Here is a 21853-nt window from a genome sequence, read left to right as displayed (position 1 = left end):
CCCAGCAGAAACTATTTTGTCCTTATCTCTAATTTTGTTGTAGAGAGAGTATAAGCAATAATAGGAAGGAACAAGGGTTTTTGCTGGTTGAGATAAGGATAGCTATACAAGGAGTTGACTCACATTAATTTCCTGTGCATGTGTGTTACCTTCTAGGTTAATTCTTTTTGATCTAACCTTTTCTCTAGGTCCTGGTCCCCTATTCCTATTGGCCTCAGTTGGTTTTAAGGTATCTGCTTTAGTTTCTCTGCGTTAAGGGAAACAAATGCTAGCTAGTTTTTTAGGTGTCTTACCTATCCTCACCCCTCCCTTGTGTGCTCTCGCTTTTATCATGTGCTCAAAGTCCAATCCCATTGTTGTGTTTGCCCTTGATCTAATGTCCACATATGAGGGAGAAGATACGATTTTTGGTCTTTTGGGCCAGGCTAACCTCACTCAGAATGATGTTCTCCAATTCCATCCATTTACCAGCGAATTATAACATTTCGTTCTTCTTCATGGCTGCATAAAATTCCATTGTGTATAGATACCACATTTTCTTAATCCATTCGTCAGTGGTGGGGCATCTTGGCTGTTTCCATAACTTGGCTATTGTGAATAGTGCATCAATAAACATGGGTGTGCAGGTGCCTCTGGAGTAACCTGTGTCACAGTCTTTTGGTAGATACCACATTTTCTTGATCCATTTGTCAGTAGTGGGGCATCTTGGCTGTTTCCATAAGTTGGCTATTGTGAATAGTGCTGCAGTAAACATGGGTGTGCAAGCATGTTGTAAACATTGAACAATATGTTATTTATTTTTCCTTTGAAAAATATTTCTCCTTAAGAGAAAGCTGTAATTGTTTGATTTATGACATTAGCCCAGGCTTTGTTTTCATCTATAGTTTGTTAACTGGTTTCTGTAATTGGTATGGACATGTGACTTACCTTAGCATTGATGTTTGTAAATGAATGTGTTGGTGTTTATGGAAATTTTCTTTTTCTATCTTTCTATACAGAAAAGAAAAAAGTAAAGCATGATTTATGATTGCTTTCATTGTTGTGTTCTTTATACTATATTCTTAATGCTGTTTTATCCCACATAGGATTTGAACACCAGCTTTGAAGAATGGCAGAAATTAATGAGAGTTCCAAATTCAGGTGCCATGGAGACCATTATGGGGTTGATTACTCACATGTTTAAACAAACTGCTATTGCTAAGGTACATGTTGGGGCATCATATACTTGTGTTAATATAAAGTTTTCGGTATATTTTAATATTTTGAATTGAGTAGATTACTTACATCCTGCAACATATCTTTGCCATTTTTAACTTTATTATAGAAAAGTTCAGGCACATTCAAAGTAGACAATTGCATAATAAACATAACTCTATACATTGATTCTTTTCAGCATACATTTATGCTTTGATAAGGGAAGGTAATGTACTTTTACACTTTCTCAGTTAATGGACATATATCCAATCATCTTTATTATTTGCCTTTTTCATGGTTTCCCTATGTAATTTCTGAAAATAATCTCTTTTTAAAGTTTAAGTCAGTCATCTTCCACTTGTATTCTAGTATCTTATAGAGGTAGATATGCTAACATTCACATGAAATTTAGATGGTGTTAGGGTATTTTGTTTGTTTGTTTGGGGGGATTTTTTTTTTCTTTGGTGGTACTGGGATGTGAACCCAAGGGCATCACACTTGATAGGCAAGCACTCTACCTCCTGAACCACAGTCCCAGCCCTGGTGTTAGGAGTTTTAAATCTTAGTGTGACTATCAAGTGAATATATATTGTTTTCACCGGCATGTTCAAACTTATAAATACTGAGGTCATCCTTTTCAATTCTGAGATTTCTTTAATAACCTAGTCCTAAAGTGCACTTTGTTGAGGTGTAATTACACAAAGTGTAGTACCCTTTTTAAAAGTACAGCTAAATGAAGCTTGATAAATATCTATAGGTAAGCACCACTGCAATCAAGATATGAATATTTCTATCACACCCCAAAGGCCCCTGCTGTACCTCTGAGGCCATTTCCCTCCCATTCACCATCGCACGCACAGATTTGCTGTCCCTATAATTTTACACTTTCCAGAATCTCACAAAAACCGAATCATAGTTTGTAGTCTTGTGTCTGGCTGTTTTCATTTAGCATAATGCTTTTAGGTTAATTTAGGTTATTGCTTATGAAATTACTTTTTTCCATTTTATTGCTGCCTGTATATCCTCCAGTGTTTAGAAAAATAACTATTTTTTATTCCTTCACTAGTTATTAGACATTTAGGATATGACCAATTTGGACTATTGTAAATAAAAGTAACATAATCACCCGTGCTTAGGCCGCTGTTTGTGTCTTCCTTGGGCAAAAACTTAAGACATGGTACTGTCAAGACATAAGAAAAGAGTGGATTTAACTTCATAAAATTCTGCCAGATTTGGGCTGGGAATGTAGCTCAGTGGTAGAGTGCTTGCCTGATTGTGTAAGGACTTGGGTTTGACCCCCCAATAACACACACACACGTACACACACATGGCAAAATTGTTTTTCAAACTGGCTATACCATTTTACATTCCTGCTGGAATTATGTGAGAGGTCCAATTGTTCTACATCTTTGACAGCACTTAGTATTGCCACCTTTTTAATTTTAACCCATCTTGTGGCTTCTTACTGTGATTTTAATTTGCCTTTCCCTAATAACTAATGATGTGGAGCATATTTTCATGTACTTTTTAGATGCTCATTTTTTTTTTTTTTTGTGAAGGAAGTATCTGTTCTTGTGGAGTCCATGTTTGACTTAGGTTAGAATGCAAGTTTACAAAGATATCCTCTTATGTTTTCTTCCAAAAGTGCTATAACATTAGTTTATATGTGTAGGCCTATGAACTATTTTAAATTAATTTTTTTATATGGTACAAAGTGAAGAAGGAGGTCTGGGTGTTTTGTTTGTTTGATTTTTGTTTTTTGTTACTGTCATTTGGCTTTTTACATATGGATATTCAATTATTCCAGCACTCTTTCTTGGAAACACTATTTTTCTGTCATTAAATTTCCTTAGCACTTCATACAAAATCAGTTGGATTTGTTGATTTTATATATGTGGATTTGTTTCTGAACTTCTGTCTTAATGGTCTATACATTTAACCTTAAGCTACAGTGGCTTTATTAGTATAGCTTCATCCTAAGTCTTAAAATAACATAGTATTCATCCTCTTATTTTCTTTTTCAAAATTACTTTGTCTTTTGTATGTTTCTTGTCTATATGAATCAGCTTGTCAGAAGTGAACAAATTTCATTGGAATTGTGTTGGCTCTATAGGTTAATTTGGAAGAAATGACTTCTTAATAAAATTTGGCTTTCTGATACATGAAAAGGGTATTATCGCTCTCCTTTAATTTAGGTCTTTAATTTCTTACCACAGTGTTTTCTACTTTTCTCAAATACATCTTGTTAGGTTTATCCCTAAGCACTTCATGTCTCTGTGCTTTTGTTGTTTTTAATTTAAATTTCCATTTTTATAATTAAATATAGAATTATTTGATTTCTATATATTGACCTTTTTATTCTATTATTTTGCCGAGCTCAGTTTATTAGTTCATATGGCTTTTTGTTTAATTCTAGTACAGATTGTTTTGTCTACACATGAAAACATTTTTTCCTTGTATTTTATATGCCTTCTATTTGTTTCCTTGCTCTCATCATATTAAGAATGATAGTATAATTTGGAATAGAAACAACAGGAGTGAAAAATGTTGCATAGAGATTGTTTCAGGGAGAAGGGATTCAGTCTTTCACCATTAATTATGATGTTATTATTTTCATAAATGAATTTTCCTATAAGGAAAAAAGTTCCTTCTTTTTCTAATTTATTGAAAGGAGAAATGGGGCATGAGAAAATTTTTTCCTTTGTCAGATCAGTAGTAGAAGAGGTAGCTGCCACGAATGTAGATAAAAAGAAAACAGTTGAAATTCTAACATAAAAAAACCAAGCCAGGTTGGTTGTCCTGACAGTAAAAAATAACAGGAGATCCTATCCCCTGTTACTGTGTGGTACACGATTGTAATCCCAACACTTAGGAGGCTGAGGGAGTAGGATAGTGATTTTGAGGCCAGCCTGAGCTACAAAGCAAGACCCTGTCTCTATAACAAATAAACAAAAACCTGAAAGAATCCCAGTGTAGCGGGGTCAACACTCAGAAACTTTATGTCCATTGGCCTCCACCAGGTCCTAACTAGGGGATCAGAAAAAACCCTCACTAGTAGAGCTCAAAACCCTGCCTATTTCCAGTATATTTTTCTCATACTAAGCAAAAGACAAAGCCACTGTGGAAGACAGAGTCCCTTCCTCCCTCCCCAGCTTCCAAAGTCCTGTCTAGGATCTAGTGCTACTGGGGGCAGTAGCTAAACTATTTTACTCTAGTGGTTGGACAAAAAACCCTATTTCATTCAGGACCTTGCACTGATACAAGCAGAGCTCTCTTGCTGGTAGTGAGGCAACAACTTCTTCAGGACCATTCACAGTTGTCACATGTAGTTTGGTTGGGGGTAGAGGGCAGAAAAACTAAGAAAGTTCCACCCAGAAGTCTCAGCTGCAGTTGAGATGGTTCCAGGAGACTCACAAGTGTCTGTTCCCTACCATGATCTTAACAGCGAGAAACCTTCACAAGATTAATTTACCATTGAGGGAGATGGACACCTCTCTATTGTTTAGGCATGCAGGACTGCTAGAGCCAAGTGCAACAGGAGCACTTAGAAAAGCAATTGGCACTCACTACCACAAAGTAGAAGCATGCCATTTCTGGGGGGCTTCTGAAGTTCATGGTGCTGAAAGTAAAATGTAGCCGCAAGAGATCCTAAATATCGCTCAATAGTGACTGCCCTATATATCATGCTGTCAACCTGACAAGAAGCATACCCAGTTCCAGTATAAGTATCTACTCAGTCTGCACTGTTATTCTATGCATAGCTTCTATTATTCAATAGAAATTGTGAAATAAGCAAAATAGCCATTAAAGAGATTAATCCATTGTTAAGAGAGAAAGCAATCAATGAAGCCACATGCAGAAATGATCTAGATTGTAAGTATTAGATGAGACTTTAAAATAGCGATGAATAGTATGCTATTAATGGGATTTAATTTTAAATGAAAAGATGAAAAATTATACAAGTTATGTGAAAAATATGAATTCAGTAAAATTGAAATGCTTGAAATAAAAAAAACACAGTATCAGAGATAAAGCAAAATTCTTTTAATCAGCTGTAAACCAAAGTGGAGATAAAAATCTAAATATCCTAAATATTTATCCTAGAAAAATGAAAACTTGGATTCACATAAATACTTTTAGACAAATTTATGATCACCAAATCCTGGGAAACAAACCAAATGTCCTGCAAACAAATTGTGGGCCTGAGGCTGTGCCTGTTGCAGAACACTTCACTAGCATGTGCAAGGGCTTGGGTTAGATCCCTAGCACCACTAAAAAATAAAAGCAAAAATAAATTACGGTACTTACATACAATGGAATACTCAATTAAAAGGAATGAAATATTGGTAAATGCACAAACTAAGTGAAATTCAAAAACACTATTCTAAATGAAAGAAGCCAGCCTCAAAACTTTGCATTCAGTATCACACCATTTTTATGACATCTTCAAAATGACCCAGTTTATAGTGGCAGAACATAGTATACTAATGTCTTTTTCCTGGTGGTGTTAATGTGTTTTGATTATATGAAAAATCACTAGAAGCTAGGTTAAAAGTACACAGGAAGTCTGTGTACAACCTCTTGTATTTAAAAGTATTTTAAAATAAAAAGTGTATATAGTGGACTTGATAAAGTAATTTAATGGCAGAAAAATTCTTAGGCAAAACAAAAGTAAAAGAGGAGGAAAAAGTTGGACATGGTGACTTCTCTCCCATAATCCTAGCTACTCAGGAGGCAGAGATTGAGAGTATTGACCTTTGAGGCCAGCCTGGACAAAAAAGCCCACAAGACCCAATCTGAATTAATAAAAGTTGGATGTGGTAGTATTTACTTGTAATCCCATCTATGGGGGAAGCATAAATAGGTCTATGCCTGCTTGGGCATAAACAAGAGGCCACTCTCCCCAAAATGATGAAAGCAAAAAGGGTAGGGGCATGGCTCAAGTGAAATAGCACCTCCCTAGCAAGCAAAACACCCTGAGTTCAAATCCCTTTAATGCCAAATAAATAAATAGTGTGATATAGACTACTTTTACGGTGTTCACTAATTGTGGTTAGAGACCATTGGATATTTCTTCTCCTCCTTTGATCTAGGTATACTTATGCTGAAAGACTTCCACACACATGGATCTCCATCTGTACTAATTTTATAGATATTCAGTATAGAAAGTTTTTTTCCATGCTGTAATCTTTTTTTCCCTTAGAGCTGACAGTGTCTCCTAGGCAGACAAAAACACCATGGCAGTGCTTCAAATTAGGTCATGTCACCAAATTAGGTCCTACTGATATGAAAAATTTTAATATGTTTAGTACTATCCTATAAAATTAGGATACTGGCATATGTCATCAGTGCTTTGTATTCATTTATGCTAGTTTACTGTTTGAGGTACTTGTACTTGTTAGGAGGACAAAGGTATGTTTTTAGTATGTGTGTTATTACCTCCTTAATATTATAATTTTATTACCAATATCTTTTTGAAATATTTCTTAGTGTAAATAAATATAATAAGCAGTAAATATTAATGAAAAATAATAAAGGAAACAAGCCTAAAATAATCAGTGTTAATAGTACAGTCAAATTGGAGGAAAGTCTCATATACTTACAAGAATTACATTTTTTCTGTATTTTTTTTACTTTTCAAAATTTTTTGTGAATACAACAGATGAAAATGAGCAGATTCTTCATATTTAGGATTAGCATAATATACTCCAAGGAAAAAGCTGATACAAGTAGTATGTTTGGCTTAGCCAACTTTCAGTTATTTTGGGTACATTATGACAACTTGTTTTTACAGAAACTAAGGAAAATGCCAGTTTTTTAAGAAAATGATTAAAACCAACCCATAATTTAAAATGACTTTTCACTTTGGGGATAATAGCATTCCTTAGTGCCTTAAAAATTTACATAAGGCAAATTAAACATCTTCCCATTACCCATTATGCACAAAGTGTGTTTTCTTTTTAATTGCCTCAGCAGTTTAACACAGGTGGAATCCTATTTATAAAATGCAGTGAGGTGGAATGAGGGCATTATGATATTCCCTGCTGCACAGGATCTGGGATGATTTGACTGCAGAGTGTGCCTGTTCTGTGGTTTAGGAAAGTCTCTGGCTCTGAACCAGGGACAGTTTGACCCCTGTTCTTTAGTAGGAGATGGTCAGTAATAATGAAGTGCAAACAAAACAATAAAATTATGTTAGAGGATGAAAGAGATAGTTTGTTAGATGTATGGCACTGTGGAATGGAGGAAGACTTAATTAGAGATGGGGAAATACACTTGGCAAGGAAGAGTGGTATAAGGTTTGTAAAGTAGCAGAAATGAGCAGGTTGGGAATTGTAAGTAGAGAAACAAAGAAATGTCTCTCTTGTTAGAAAAACGGAAAAGTAATGTAATTCTTAAATGATGATTCTGTTTCTCTGGGCAGTACATTTCCCAGTCAGGAGTCATAGGTTCTGGTTTTGTAGAAAGTGGAAAAGGATGAAATTGTTTTTACAATTTGTGGGGAAATACTGTGTTATTTTTGCATTGCTGTGACCTTCTACCTGAGCAAAACAACCTCTAAGGCAAGAAAGGTTTGTTTTGCCTCACATTTTCAAAGGTTCCAGTCTGTGATTGGCTAGCTCTATTATTTTGAGCCTGAAGTGAGGCTAAACTAGCACAGGAGTTTGTGGAGAAGGCTGTTCCCTCCATAGTGGACAGGAAGCAGAGTAGAGACAGGAAAGGGCCAGGGAAAGATACGCCCTTCAAAAGACGTACACCAATGACCTACTTCCTCCACCAGACCCCATCTTCCACAGTTTCCACAACCTCCCATAGACTATTCAAAATTTGAATCCATCGATGGATTAAGTCAGAACCCTTATGATCTAGTCCTCTCTACAAATGCCCTCACTGACACACCCAGAGGTATTTTTTACTTATTTCCTAGATATTTCTCCATCTATTCAAATTGACAAGACTGACCATTGCAAATATGTTTGTAATAAGAGCTTGAGGTGGGAATAAAGGAGAATGGTGGAGGGGATGAATTCAAGTATGATATATTTGATATGTTGTAAGAACCTTTGTGAATGTCACAAAGTACTCCTACCCAGCACAACAATAAATAAAAAATAATAATTTTCAAAATAATAATAATGATAAGAGCTTGAGACCTTGTCTCAAACCAAAAATATTAACATTACAACCTATTCTCTTCATATTTCTTCAAATGAGATACAATGTGTAATCTTCATTAATTGCTTAAATTAAATCTTCAACTAACCAACACATTAATTTCAGTAAAATAAGATAGTTGTGAACACATGCATTTTCTGCAACTTCTAAACATATGATCCAGCATAACCAAGATGCTGATTATTATCAGAACCTGCCATTGCACATACTATGCATTTAAAATAATTTACAAGTGAATTCTGTTCAGATTACTTGAAATCTGACAGTGCAATGACAATTTTGATTAGAATAAAATCAAGATAGTTGAAATGTATATACAGTACATTTTAAAATGCAAACCCATGCAATCCTAATTTAAGAACCTAGAAGAGAATCCTAAAAGTTCACTTGTTACATAGCTACTTTGGTAATCCAAACACATTTTCTCCTGGGAATCAGTATCATAAATGATAGTTAAGTTGCTAGGTTAGTCTGAAGAACCTGTTTAGCCAGTTATGTATTGAACTTTGTAATATTCATAGTAACTATAAGTCTTTTTAAAGCAGCAGTTAGAAAGAAAAGCAGAGAGCTCGAGTATTGGCATCAGCAGTTATGGATATGATGGGAAGTGGGTAATACTAGTGGAGGGGACAATGGCAGGAATACCTCACTTGGGAAAAGGAAGGGGAAATGCTTCTGAAACTAGAGGTACAGCAGTCATATAGTTTATAAATCTGGACTCATTAGTCATGAGTGTACCTTTTAAATACTCCAACTTGACATGTTCTTTTTGAAAGGCTTATCACAGTAAATACAGCTCTTTAGTCAAACTTGTACTTTATTAGAGTGGTTCAGTTGCTATGACAACATATCCAGAATTTATAGCTCCTTTTGAGAGGGCTTCATTTCTACTTTCTGAGACACTGAAATCCAAGGCTGAAGTTCTTAACAGCCTCCAATCTCATTGTATGATGAATTTCTGTTGTTCAGAAAATTTAGTCATGCAAAATGTAGCTTACAGAATAAAATCTTATGACTTCACTCAGTATACATGCATTTTAAATACATATTTTTCAATTTCAAAATGCCTCCACTTAAAAAATTTTTATTGCTAAAGCTATGTAATATCATAGTTTAACCTGAAAATCATTCCAAAAAAATAAGTCTCTTAACCTTATTCCCCATGGAAACCATTTTCTAGTTTTTAAATGGCTAATTTTATTTTGACATTTATCTCAAAACTCTCAACCCCATGCTTATGTGGCTTCTTAGTTTGTATTATTTGTATTATTGATTGCTTTGTAGTTTTAGCTATCATCAATTGGCTTCTCAATATGAAAGACAAAATTTTCGTTCTTTGCCCCTCTACCATTTCAGGTACATACCCTTCCCTCGTTCCCATTCTTCCATCAAAGTGATAAAGTTTTACTAATTTTGTAGCAACTTATGATACTAATTTTGACTTGATCAGTAGTCACTATATATATTATTACAACCATGTATAAAGTGTTTGCAGGTGAATTATGTGGCATACCATGGATTTTTTTTGCCATGTGATATTTCAATACATTATATAAAGTTTAAGGGTAAACATATTTAGCTTTTCAAACATTTATCATTTCTTTATGGTAAAAACATTCAAAATCCTTTCTTGTAGCTTTTTGAAAAATATAGTACATCATCATTATCTGTAGCCACCCACCATCACCATGTAATAACACACCAGAGTGTCTTTTTTCTATATGATTTTGCTTAGTACCCATTGATCATGTTTCTTTCATTTTATTTTCTTAGAGATGATAATTATTAAGATTTTTTTTTCTTCTTTTTCTTCATCTCCTCCTCCTTCTGCTTAGTTGTCTGGGTAGTTATCACTAATTCGTCCTCAAAGATTTCCCTAGTTATTTAATCTCCTCTTGATATTTTTAAGTGTAGGTCTTATTCTCTTCTGAAAGAAATTTCCCTTGGCACTTTCTGATCAGTTCTGATCTGCACTACTGTTCTTTTAGTTTGCTACACAGCTCTCATTCCAGAAATTTTCTTTATTTCTCCCTTGTGCTGAATAATCTCTTTTCTTGATATTTCCTTTTTTTGTCTGATCTCCTGTTTTGCTGGAGCACATTCTCTAGTAGCCTCCCAAGACAGAATACATTGGAGGTAAATTATTTCAGTCACATATTTGAAAATATTTCTATTCTTTATACCTGATTTTTAATTTGGCCAAATATAAAATTATTATAAATCATTTTCTCTAAGAATTTCTAGTATTGTTGCTGAGAAATCCAATGCAATTCAATTTTTTGGTTTGTTTTTTTCATTTGTTTATTTGAGACAGGGTTTCACTATTTAACTCAGGTTGGCTTCAAACTCATGATCTTCCTTCTTCAGCTTTCCTAGTGCTGGGATTACAGTATGCAACCACCGTGCTAGTAACTAGTTTTTTTAACTCATGTTATCTACTTTAAGTTTAATTCCTATTTAAGTCATCCCATATTGATTTCTCCTTCTAGGTAACATGACCTCAAGTTAACCAAGAAATACTATTCCGTCTGAACTTTCTTGATTTTTTTTTTTCCTTCTACCTCACAATTTCTCCATCTCCTCCTGTTCTCAAATACCTTTTTCCCGTGCTCTTGATATTGTCACTCCTGGCTCTTTTAATCTTTTCCATCCCAAAGACAAGCTAAACACCCTCATTCTCCATTTCTCCTAGTGTACCTACTTCTTTAACTGCCTATTTATAAGCCTACCTGTTTCCTGAATTAAAAAGTAAATTTAAGCTTCAATCCCAGACTTCTTACCCTTTTGCAGTCTGTCCTTTTTAAAAAAATCTATTCATATAATTTTTTTCATTCCATTTTCTCATAACTTTGTTTTTGCTTAGTCATATATATACATATACCATTTTCTTTTCACAGTACTGGGATTTAAACTCAGGGCCACATGCTTGCTAGGCAAGTGCTCCACAACTTGAGCCACATCTTCAGCCCTGAAAACTGTCTTCTAAACAAAATTATCAACCCTCTTGACCATACATCTTGACTACCCTATTCCATTGAAACCTTTTTGTTTTATTTTTCTCCCCTAATTCTTGTCTTGCTTTTGTCTTATCTCTCGTTTATTCCCCCTCTGTTGTAGTTTGAACCTGAAAGATTCCTGGAAGACTCATGTTTTAAAGGTTTGGTTGCCAGCTGTTAGATTTTAGAAGTGATTGGATCATGAGGGCTCTGACTTTGTCAGTGGATTGATTCATTAATGGGCTCATAATTTTGTTTAGTTTTATTTTCTTGTGTTACCAGGGAATAAATCAAGGACCTTACACATGCTAGATAAGCAAGCATCTGCCACTGGCCTACATCCCAGCCCTAGACTCATAATTTGGTGATATTATTGAGACGTAGTGGAAATTAGGAGGTGGGGCCTAGATGAAGGAAATAGGTCTCTGGGGGCCTTTCCTGGAAAGGTATATCTTGTCTCCTTCCTGGCTGTCAGAAGGAGAGCCACCTCCTCCACATATTCTCCCTGCCATGACGTTCTGCCTTACCACTGCCCAGAAACAACAGAGCAAGTGAGCATGAACTGAAATCTCTGAAACTGTGAACCAAAATAAATCTTTCCTCCTTTAAGTTGATTTCTCTCAGGTATTTTATCCCAGTGATGAAAAAGTGACTAACATGCCCTTCCTGTCCTTTGTCCATATGACCCTTACTTGTGGGCTTCTACTTCCTTAGGCTGTCTACAGAAGAAAGCATCTAAAAGTTCATAGTGACCTACTGATGATCAAAGAGACTTACTGATTTTTAAGGCAGTTTTCTTGCTTTATTAAGTAATGATTTTTTAATAAAAATTTTATGACATTAATAAATTTTAACTTTTAATATTTAGGCAGGTGCCGTAAAGGATTATATTAAGATGATGCTTCAGAATGAGTCTCTTAAATTTCTGATTTTTGCTCACCATTTAAGTATGCTCCAAGCTTGCACAGAAGCAGTCATTGAAAACAAGGTATTTTGACATTTTTCTATAAAATAATTTTTAGAATGCAAAATATCATCTATATCCTTGTAATTTGAGTGGGTTTTTTTGCCTTCTTTAGGTAATGTTTTAAATTTTTATTATTTTTTACATAATTTATTATTAAATATTTTGCTTGCAAATTATACTAATATTATTAGGATGGTGTATTGTTTTCTCTTTTTACTGACTTAAGTTTTTTCCTCTATTCATTTTATCTGAATTAATGATATGCAGCCTTTATAGCCATAATGTGAGATATACCCCTATATAATGGTCCCTGAATGTGGCTTGCACAGAAGGAAGAAGGAATCCAGCCAATTTTAATGCCTAATTGCAATTATACCTCTTCAACTGCCAGGCAGTATACTCTATAGAAAATGATTAAGAGGTAGTACAGATTAATTTGAAATGCATGACCCATGTAATTTACCAGGCTAGCTCCACCAAATTGCCTATCTTTACTGCATTGTTTTAGACCCAGCTTAATTTCTAGTAGGTGAATGCCCTGAGTTCAAGCCCCAGTACCACACCCACAAAAAAAAAGCCATTGCTATTAGCACTAATGGTATAAAGATAAATTCAGCATAGACTTATCCTCATGTAGTTTAAAATATTAAAAATAAGAATTATAAGAAATTTAGATAAGATTTTTCTTGTATAGCATTTGCCAACCTGTGATCTTAGCCAATTTTCACTCTCATATGGCCAAAAAAATAAGCTGTAAAATATAAAAGATGGTGCATGGGCTTGTTCTAATTTTATCATTTACCTTTTGATGCCAGACTCGTTACATTAGGATAGATGGAAGTGTTCCATCTTCAGAAAGGATTCATCTAGTCAATCAATTTCAAAAGGATCCTGATACTCGTGTAGCTATCCTGAGCATTCAGGCTGCTGGACAGGTAAGAACATTCATGTCTGAGTTTCATAAGAAGATGTCATTGAGAAAATAAAAAGATGAATAGCTATAATCTTGGTTTGTAAGCTTGTAATTTTATATCCAGATATCTATAATAAGTACTCATTCTACTTTAGAGTGCTAGAATGTGTAATAGACAGAAGCCTCAAAATTATTTTTCTCACTTCTTCCTAAGATTTCAAAGAAAGAATTTCCAAGAATAGAAAAGGGTCCCTGTCCTTTTCCACGTTCTTTGAATTTGCATAGAATTTTCTCATACTTTTTTGACATGTTAGATTTTATTTAAAATATTAACATTGTACGAAATGTTCCAATCTCATACCCTTTTTTTACCACTTATCTTACTTCGTCTCATGGCCAGCACAAGCAGGTCCCTTGACCTGACTGGGAGCGACTGGGGATTGAGAAGAAAGACACAAAGACAGACATACAGAAAAGCTTAGGACCAGGTGGGTCCAGCACTACTGATGAGAAATGCTGGCAACCCCCTCCTCCTACAAGTGCATTTATTTATACAGCAAATGTGGGAAAGCATGGTAAAGGGCAGGTCAAGTTCTCATGGGTCCAGTTGCGTAGGCAGCAGGAACAGCGCAGCTATGGTATGTTGTTATTTACTGCAGACTATCCTGACTACATCAATATGCCCTGTTTTCCTTGCAAGGCAGCCTTGCTGAACCTTGCCTCCCCTTGTCTGGGTCCCTGCCTGTCAGCCAAGGGGCCCTTTGACAGAGCCGTGCTTATGCCAAGCTCTATCTCCACTGCCTCAGTCTCCCTCTTGCAAAGCAGCCTTGCTGAACCTTGCTCACCTTGCCTTCTCAGCACAAAGGTGTTTGACATGGCCTTGCACATGTCAAAGTTCTTTCTCAGCCTATTTAGTTACTGGTCTCCCACAACTTGGTTGTGGTTCATCAGAGTCTGAGAGACATTGTGCCCTAAGGGAGGAAAACTCTTTTGTCTCAGAACTTGTTATAAAATGCCATTAGTTTGTCCTTTTTAATCAAGGTATGTTGTAGCATATATGAAAATGTCACAATGAAACTCCTCTGTACAACTAATATATGCTTATATAATTGTTTTTAAAAATTACGACTACAAGTAAATGAAAACTCCTATTAAGAGTTTTAGACTGTCTCTTGTAGACAGTCCTTAGGTCCCATGCACCTTGTGACTTTCTGCTTTCTACTCCAAGCAACACTCTCTTATCAAAGAGAGTTGCTCAAGCTTCTCCCTCATATCTTCAGTCCAGGCAGCTGCCTGAAGAAGAAGGCACACTGCATGTCATTGTTAATCTTGTGACCACACCTAACTGCAAAGGAAGCTGTAAAGAGTAGTCTTTTTTTTCAGGTAGCACACCTAAAAACCAAGTGTTAACGTTACAAAGGCATAAAAGAAGAATATGTATTAGGAAAAGCAATGACAGTCTTAGCCAAACTATATAAGAGGGGATCCCTCTGGACTGTTTTTCTGCTACATTCTAACATGTTTTGATTTAAATGTCTAAGCAAGGACATTTAGCATAGGGGAAAGTAATTTAGCAAATGTCTGTGGTATCAACTTCATATATGCCAAAGATCTGCTTTTACCTAGCAAATTGATGCATATATGATTGCATGTATAAGGGAAACTCTAGGAAGATGAAGCAGTTCTTGAACTCACCAGGAGTTCTATCCAAAAGGAGGGTTGCCTCAACACTCCCTTCATATTAAAGTTAACTTCTAGTTCTATATCAGAGTATTTCAGCCATAAAGAGTATCATCAAGAAGAACTTAAAATTAGAAATGGAGTGCTCCTATCAGTGGAGGTGATTAGTAAAAGAAAACAAGACAAAAGAGTCTGACTATTAAAAATTTAAAATGTAATTAAAAAATAGATGACTGAAATTATGATTATACAGAATATTCCCATTTTATTTAAAGCTATATTCCTAAAGATCTTACATAATTTAAGACTTGTATACTTGAAGCCTAATATCTTCATAAGAATAAAGGAAAGTAAGAAGGGCTTTGTTCTTGGTGCTGTGAATCTTACATTATAGTTTAGCAGCTTCTTCGAGTGACCCTGATCATGCCAGCATATTTGCTCTTTGTTCTTGTATGGTCATGTGATGCTTTTGACAAACTTAAAGGTGTCCCTCTGGAAATACTACTGTTTATTTTCTCAGCATTATTGCTAATATTTTATGGCATTTTGGGTACTAAATAACTGCACAGTTTAATAACATTTGTTTGGCTCTATCCATGGTTTTATTACTTCTAACCTATTTTATAAAGTAACTGATTTTCAGTGAATTTTTCAACTTGAGAACTAATGCCCCATTTAATGAATGCTGATATAACTCTGTTATATGATACACAATATTTTAAGGTAAAATAACAACATACCAATTACAAAAGTCAGTCCCTAGAATAAGATTCCTGGCTTGGGGTGTGGCTCAAGTAGTAGAGTGCCGGCCTAACAAGCGTGAGGCACTGAGTTCAAACCCTGGTACTGCCAAATAAGTTCCAATGCATATGAACAACAGCATAAATTAGACCATATCATAAAGGATGGTAGAATTTCTGTCCATCCTCCCTTCATCATTTACTGTCATATGCTATCATAGTAAGGCTGACAGTTCACTCAGCCTACTAACTTCAGTGTCATGCATTTTTTACATATTTTTCACCTAAAAAGATTTGCATTGTTTCATATATTGATTATAAAACGACTATTTTATGTCATACTAGTTCATAAAAAATGCAATTGCATTAGATATATTGAGACATAAAGTAGAAAACTTCAGGGTCTTCAGAATATAACATGAGAAATTTCACAAGAAGGAAATAGCATGACTGGAGATATGATTTTCTTACTTTATAGCACAGCAGTTTGAATAAATCAAAAGGATGTCAGTGCTCTCTGCTTAGTTGCTATGGAGACCATGTGTTAGAAATTATATTCTCTTTTATAGTGTATTTTATTAGATTTTGCAGTGGTAAAGTAAATCCAGTCTTCATCAAAGGATAAAGTTATTTTGTTTATATATATCCATTAACCTGATTCTTGAAAAACTGAAGTGCCTTTAAATATTTGTATTTTTTGTAGTTCATCTGGCTATCTTGAAATAAGTAGCCTTTATTTGCCTTTCATGAGTTAAATCTTCTTATTTTGTCTTAAAATAAATGACTGATTTGTTTTTAAGTCCCTTAGTGTTCTGTTCTCCATTTAACATGTTCAGAAAGACTTTATTATATGTGACTCTTACATTCTCAATTTATTTACATCTCAGTTTCTTTGTTTTGCTTAGGGTTTAACATTTACTGCTGCAAGTCATGTTGTATTTGCTGAATTGTACTGGGACCCTGGACATATAAAACAAGCAGAAGACCGTGTTCACCGAATTGGACAATGCAGTTCTGTGAATATTCACTATCTTATTGCAAATGGAACTCTAGACACCCTAATGTGGGGAATGTTGAATCGAAAGGTAAAGCTTGAATTGAAACCAAGTTACCAGCTTCATTATTATGATCCTGCATGAGTTAAGAGGCTGAGTTTTAATGTGTTTAGGCAAAAGATACTTAAGTATATCAAGATAATGGTGATAAGTAGAGACCAAGTTCAGAAAAGTTTCCATTTAGTAGTACCCTGCCTGCAGTCCTCTATGATATGAGACATATGAATTTCTATGCATCCCTATTCTTTTGCAAATTTTACTTTTTTTTTTTTTTTTTTTTTTTTGGTTCAGGGGATTGAACCCAAGGGCCTCACACACTGTTTCTAGTACTGTAGGAGCTAGAAGAATAGTATTAGCTAGCAAGAAACCACAATATTTGAAGCTTCAGTTCTCTTTTGTAGCCTAAGAATGAACCTTTTCCAGAAAGATTCTTGAGTTTTCAACTGATACTAGACAAAAGACACCCTGTACCCAGACTCTAGAAAAGTTAGAAATGACATTCTTTGCTCTGTTCACTCAGCTGTCCTTTCTTCCCAACCTTGAAAGATGTTTATAGAAAGGATTTGACTAAGGATTAGAGGATTTCTATCTTAGTCAGTTAGGAATACTACAACAAAGTACCATACACTGGGTGGCATATAAACAACAGAAATGTCTTTCTCACAGTTTTAGAGGATAGAAATGTGTTATCAGGGTGCCACCTTGGTCAAGTTCTGTTGATGACCCTCTTCCCAGTTGTAGACTACTGACTTCCTGTTGTATCTGCACATGGTAGAAAGAAAGCAAGAGAGTTCTCTGGAGACCATTTTATAAGGACAGTGATCTCATTCTTGAGGGCTCTGTCTTCATTACCTAATCACCTCCCAAAGGCTCCACCTCCTAATATCTAATGCCGTTGGGAGTTAATTTCAATATATGAACTGTAGGGAGACTCATGTACCCCATTGCATTTTATCCTGATACCCCAAAATTCATGTGCTTTCACATGCAAAATGCATTCATTCTTTCCCATTCATTCCTGAAGTCTTAGCTTGTTATAGCATTAACTCCAAAATCTAAAATCCAATGTCTCATCTAAATATCATCTAAATCAGATATGGGTGAATCTCATTCTGAGACAGAATTCTTCTCCAGCTATGAATCTGTAAAACCAACAAAGTTACGTGCTTCCAAAATACAATTGTGAGACAGATGTATAGGATACACATTTACATTCCAAAAGGAACAAAGAAAGGGTTGACTGGTCCCATGCAAGTCCAAAACCTCACAAGGCAAACTACATAAGGTATAAAGCTTGAGATTAATTTTCTGTGGCTCCATACTCTGCCCTGTCTGGGCACTAGGACAGAAGCACTGCCATCTAGATCCATAGTGTAGAAAAATCACTCCCCACACTGGTTCTCTGTGACAGCCCACCCGTGCCGTGGCTTACAGGTTCTCAAGAACCTGATATGGTTCTCTTTTGGACTGGGAATCACAACTCCAAAACTCCACTGGGAAACCCTATCCCCACATCTCCACTGAACATTAAAAACATTCTTTGAAATTGAGGTGGAGGCAGATTTGCCACCATCCCATACACACACGCACACCAGGCCTTGTGCATTTCAGGCCTGTGGTAGGAGTGGCAAACATGATGCTCTCTGAATTGCCTTCACAGTCCTTCTTCCCTTCTCTTGAAGAAGATGATATGTTTACAGCTGACTAGTTCTGTGGTTCAGTTCTGTATGGCCTAGGTAGTCTGACAGTCTACCTTTATTTTAGTCATATTGTCTCTAATCCTTTAGTACCAGCTGGCACTGTTTCTGCTTGTATATTGCTATCTTTACTTCTGCCTTTTATTGAAATGGCTGGCTAAGTCTGTGGTTTACATACATACTGATCTCCATATCAAATGGTCACTTGACTACACCCTCAGTATTCTTTTCTAAACACTTTTCCTCATTTTTGCTACAAAGAATAGACTGATAATCTTCCAAATATTTGAATTCTGATTACTTTTGCTTAATAGTTCTATCTTCAAGTTTTTTTCTTGCATTTTACATTTTATTGTAAATAGAAGCAAGCTGTACCCTTCAACACTTCACCTAAAAATATCCTCAGCTGAATATACAGTTTTATTGCATACATGTTCTACCTTCCACAAAACACTAGAACATGAATACAATTCAGGTAAATTCTTTGCTGGCTTTAAATAAGGATTGCTTTTCTTCCAGCCTCCAATAGCATGTTCCTTGTTTTCATCTGAGACTGCATCAGAATGGCCTTTTCCATTCATGTCCTACCAACATGATTCTGTTCATGATTACATGGACAGAATGTAATCTGTCCATGTTCTCTAAGAGGATAGAAGCGCTCCTCAATTTCTTTCTTAGAATTGCCTTTAAAATTCCCTTCTTGGCAATCTATAATTTTTCCTACCACATACTTCAACATTCTCCCACCTCTATCCATTACCTAGTTTCAAAACACTTACACATTGTTAGGTATTTATTACATCAGCACTTCCACTTTTTATGCCAATTTCTTTATTAGCAAATTTGGACTACTATAACATAGTACATAGAAGTAAATAGAAATTTATCTTGCATACTTCTGGAGGCTAGAAGTTTGAGATTAGAATGCCAGTATGATCTGGCTCTTGCATGCTGGAGCTGCTGACTTCTTGTTGTTATTTCACGTGGTGGAAAGAGGGTAAGAGAGCTCTCTGTGGTCCTTTTATAAGGGTACTAATCCCATTCATGATAGTTCCACCCTCATGGCCTAATCGCCTCCCCGAGTTCCCACTTCCTAATACATTACACTGGGAGTTAGGGTTTCAATGGTGGGGAAAGCACAGACATTCGTTTTGTTACAATGTTTTTTGAGCAGTGAGCATAGATATTCAAAATGGCCAATCATATGTTGGTTAAATTTCAAAGTATATAAATATTAGAATAGAAGTCTTATGAGAAAAGTGAATAGTATAACATTTCTAGTTAGACATTTTCCTCATTAAGCACAGAAATCATTAGCTTGGTGGTGCAATTATAGTTTTGCATAACTATATTACTAAAGCCCATGATAAGTTGCAACAATAAGATTTTCTTAGCAAATAGCTTGTGATTTAAATTCAAAACCAAGTTACAAATTAGTGAATGTCAACCGTGAGGTGAACTGTTATAAAATTCGTATGTTTTTCCATTTCCAGGCTCAGGTCACAGGAAGCACATTGAATGGTAGAAAGGAAAAACTTCAGGCTGAGGAAGGTGATAAAGAAAAATGGGATTTTCTGCAATTTGCTGAAGCATGGACTCCCAATGACAGTTCTGAAGAGCTCAGGAAGGAAGTTCTATTTACTCATGTAAGATGATAATGACATTTAATATTTTGAAACTATACTTTTATCACCTCAATTATTCATGCCCTTGAAAGGAAAGCTGGAAAACCTTGTAGAATCAAAGACTATATTGAAAGAATGAGCCTACTAAAGTGGCTTATATGTTCCAAGAGTTTCAGCACTCACTGTTTAGCCCCTTTGATCAACAAACTGGGTAGAATCCAACCTTCAGAGGAAAATATTGGAGTTTATCTTTAGGACCCTGAAAGTAGAAGATAGTTTGCCTCAAAATGCACAAATAATAATGTTTTAAAATTGAGATATTTAACAATACTGAAATCAAAATCATTTGTTATATAAATGTCCTGTACATAAATCACAGACTCAGTAAAGATAGTTGCAGCACAGTGTCCAAAGGATATAAAGGTTATAAAGAATTTATACAATTCAATATACACAAGTATGCCAACAGAAAATAGGCAAACATGTATCTGAGCAGACCTGAGTTGCCAAAAATGTTAGAAGTTCTGCCTTACTAAAAGAAGTCAACTTGTAAAGACAACTTTAACAAAGAATCTGTGGTGTGGTACTTTCAGATCATGTGACTATCTTGTTCCCAAAACTTCACTCAACAATTTTAGCATTTACTGATGATTTTCATTTTTGAAATGGTAGTTTTCCTAATTCCATCATCCCTTCATATTTATTAGCTGGCATTTTTCTGTAAAGAACTTGATTTCCCCCTTTCGACAAAAAAGATCACTATGAAGTTATTTTTAAATATCATAGCATATAAGAATATTCATATTTATGAGTATGAATGTATGTAATAAAACATACATAGATTAGAAGAATATATGTGAAATTTATAAAATTGGTTACCTCTAGAAAAGGAGACTAGATCTAGGAGTAAAAATGTGTTAACAGCTTCAACAGAAATGTTTTATTTTTTCTTATTTTAAGAGAGGGTTAGAAATAACATTAGTATTTGTAATTTTGAATGGTAGGTATATGGATGTTTGTGATATTCACTGTACAATTATATATTTTATCCCACAATCCCACCCCTGAAAAATGCTGTTTGGAGGCTATACATAGACTCAATAGGAAATAATGTACTAGGAACGTTTATAATTTATCCTGTCTGTTACATCCAACCTCTTTGAGGCAACACGGTGTGAGAGTTATGTAGAGTTTTATTTTAATTTTCCAAAGAGTTGATCAGAAATTATAGAAACAGAATTTAAAGTTTTATACTTTTTTTTTTTGGTGGGTTTGAACTTATGCTTGCTAGGCAAGCATCTCTACCACTTGAGCCACAACACCAGCCCTTTTTGCTTTAATTACTTTTTGAACAGGGTCTTGCTTTTATGCCCAGGCTGGACTGGACTGCAATCCTCCTATTTATTCTTCCCACGTAGCTAGTATGACAGGCACATGCCACTGCACCCAGCTTTTATTGATTGGGAGGGTGGGAGGTCAACAGACTTTTTGCCCAGGCTGACCTCGAACCGTGATCCTCTCCGTCTCCACTAGGATTACAGATATGAGCTACTACATCCAGCCATTAAAACATTTTATGTGAAATCATACTAAATTTGTCATGGATCTTATTTGAAGAATTAATACGTTTTTCTTGAATACTAGAATGCCATTCTGCCAAATATTGCTAAAAAATGGAGATGATGATTTTTAAGAGTTTTTTAACTTAAAAACCTGCTTCATTTAGCAGTGTTTATTTTGTTTTACAAAAGTAAATCAATAGAGGGCTAGTGGAGTGGTTCAAGAGGTAGAGCACATGCCTAGCAAGCAT

The 21853-nt window shown here is 35.2% G+C and overlaps 1 protein-coding gene across 9 annotated transcripts in view; it reads left to right on the top strand.

The window, feature by feature from the left end:
• Zranb3 (zinc finger RANBP2-type containing 3) overlaps positions 1 to 21853 on the top strand; it is a 226460-nt gene that overhangs the window by 145986 nt on the left and 58621 nt on the right. For all 9 annotated transcript variants that reach the window (XM_074070642.1, XM_074070641.1, XM_074070638.1 and 6 more), the window contains 5 exons: positions 1086 to 1202; positions 12235 to 12354; positions 13149 to 13268; positions 16572 to 16751; positions 19912 to 20064. In XM_074070642.1, the coding sequence (XP_073926743.1) occupies positions 1086 to 1202; positions 12235 to 12354; positions 13149 to 13268; positions 16572 to 16751; positions 19912 to 20064 (690 nt within the window). The remainder of the gene's footprint in view (positions 1 to 1085; positions 1203 to 12234; positions 12355 to 13148; positions 13269 to 16571; positions 16752 to 19911; positions 20065 to 21853) is intronic.

This window comes from Castor canadensis, chromosome 4 (genome assembly GCF_047511655.1).
Source record: "Castor canadensis chromosome 4, mCasCan1.hap1v2, whole genome shotgun sequence".
Lineage (NCBI taxonomy): Eukaryota > Metazoa > Chordata > Mammalia > Rodentia > Castoridae > Castor > Castor canadensis.
Note: the sequence above shows the minus strand (reverse complement) of the source record. Positions and strands in the feature narration are given on the sequence as shown.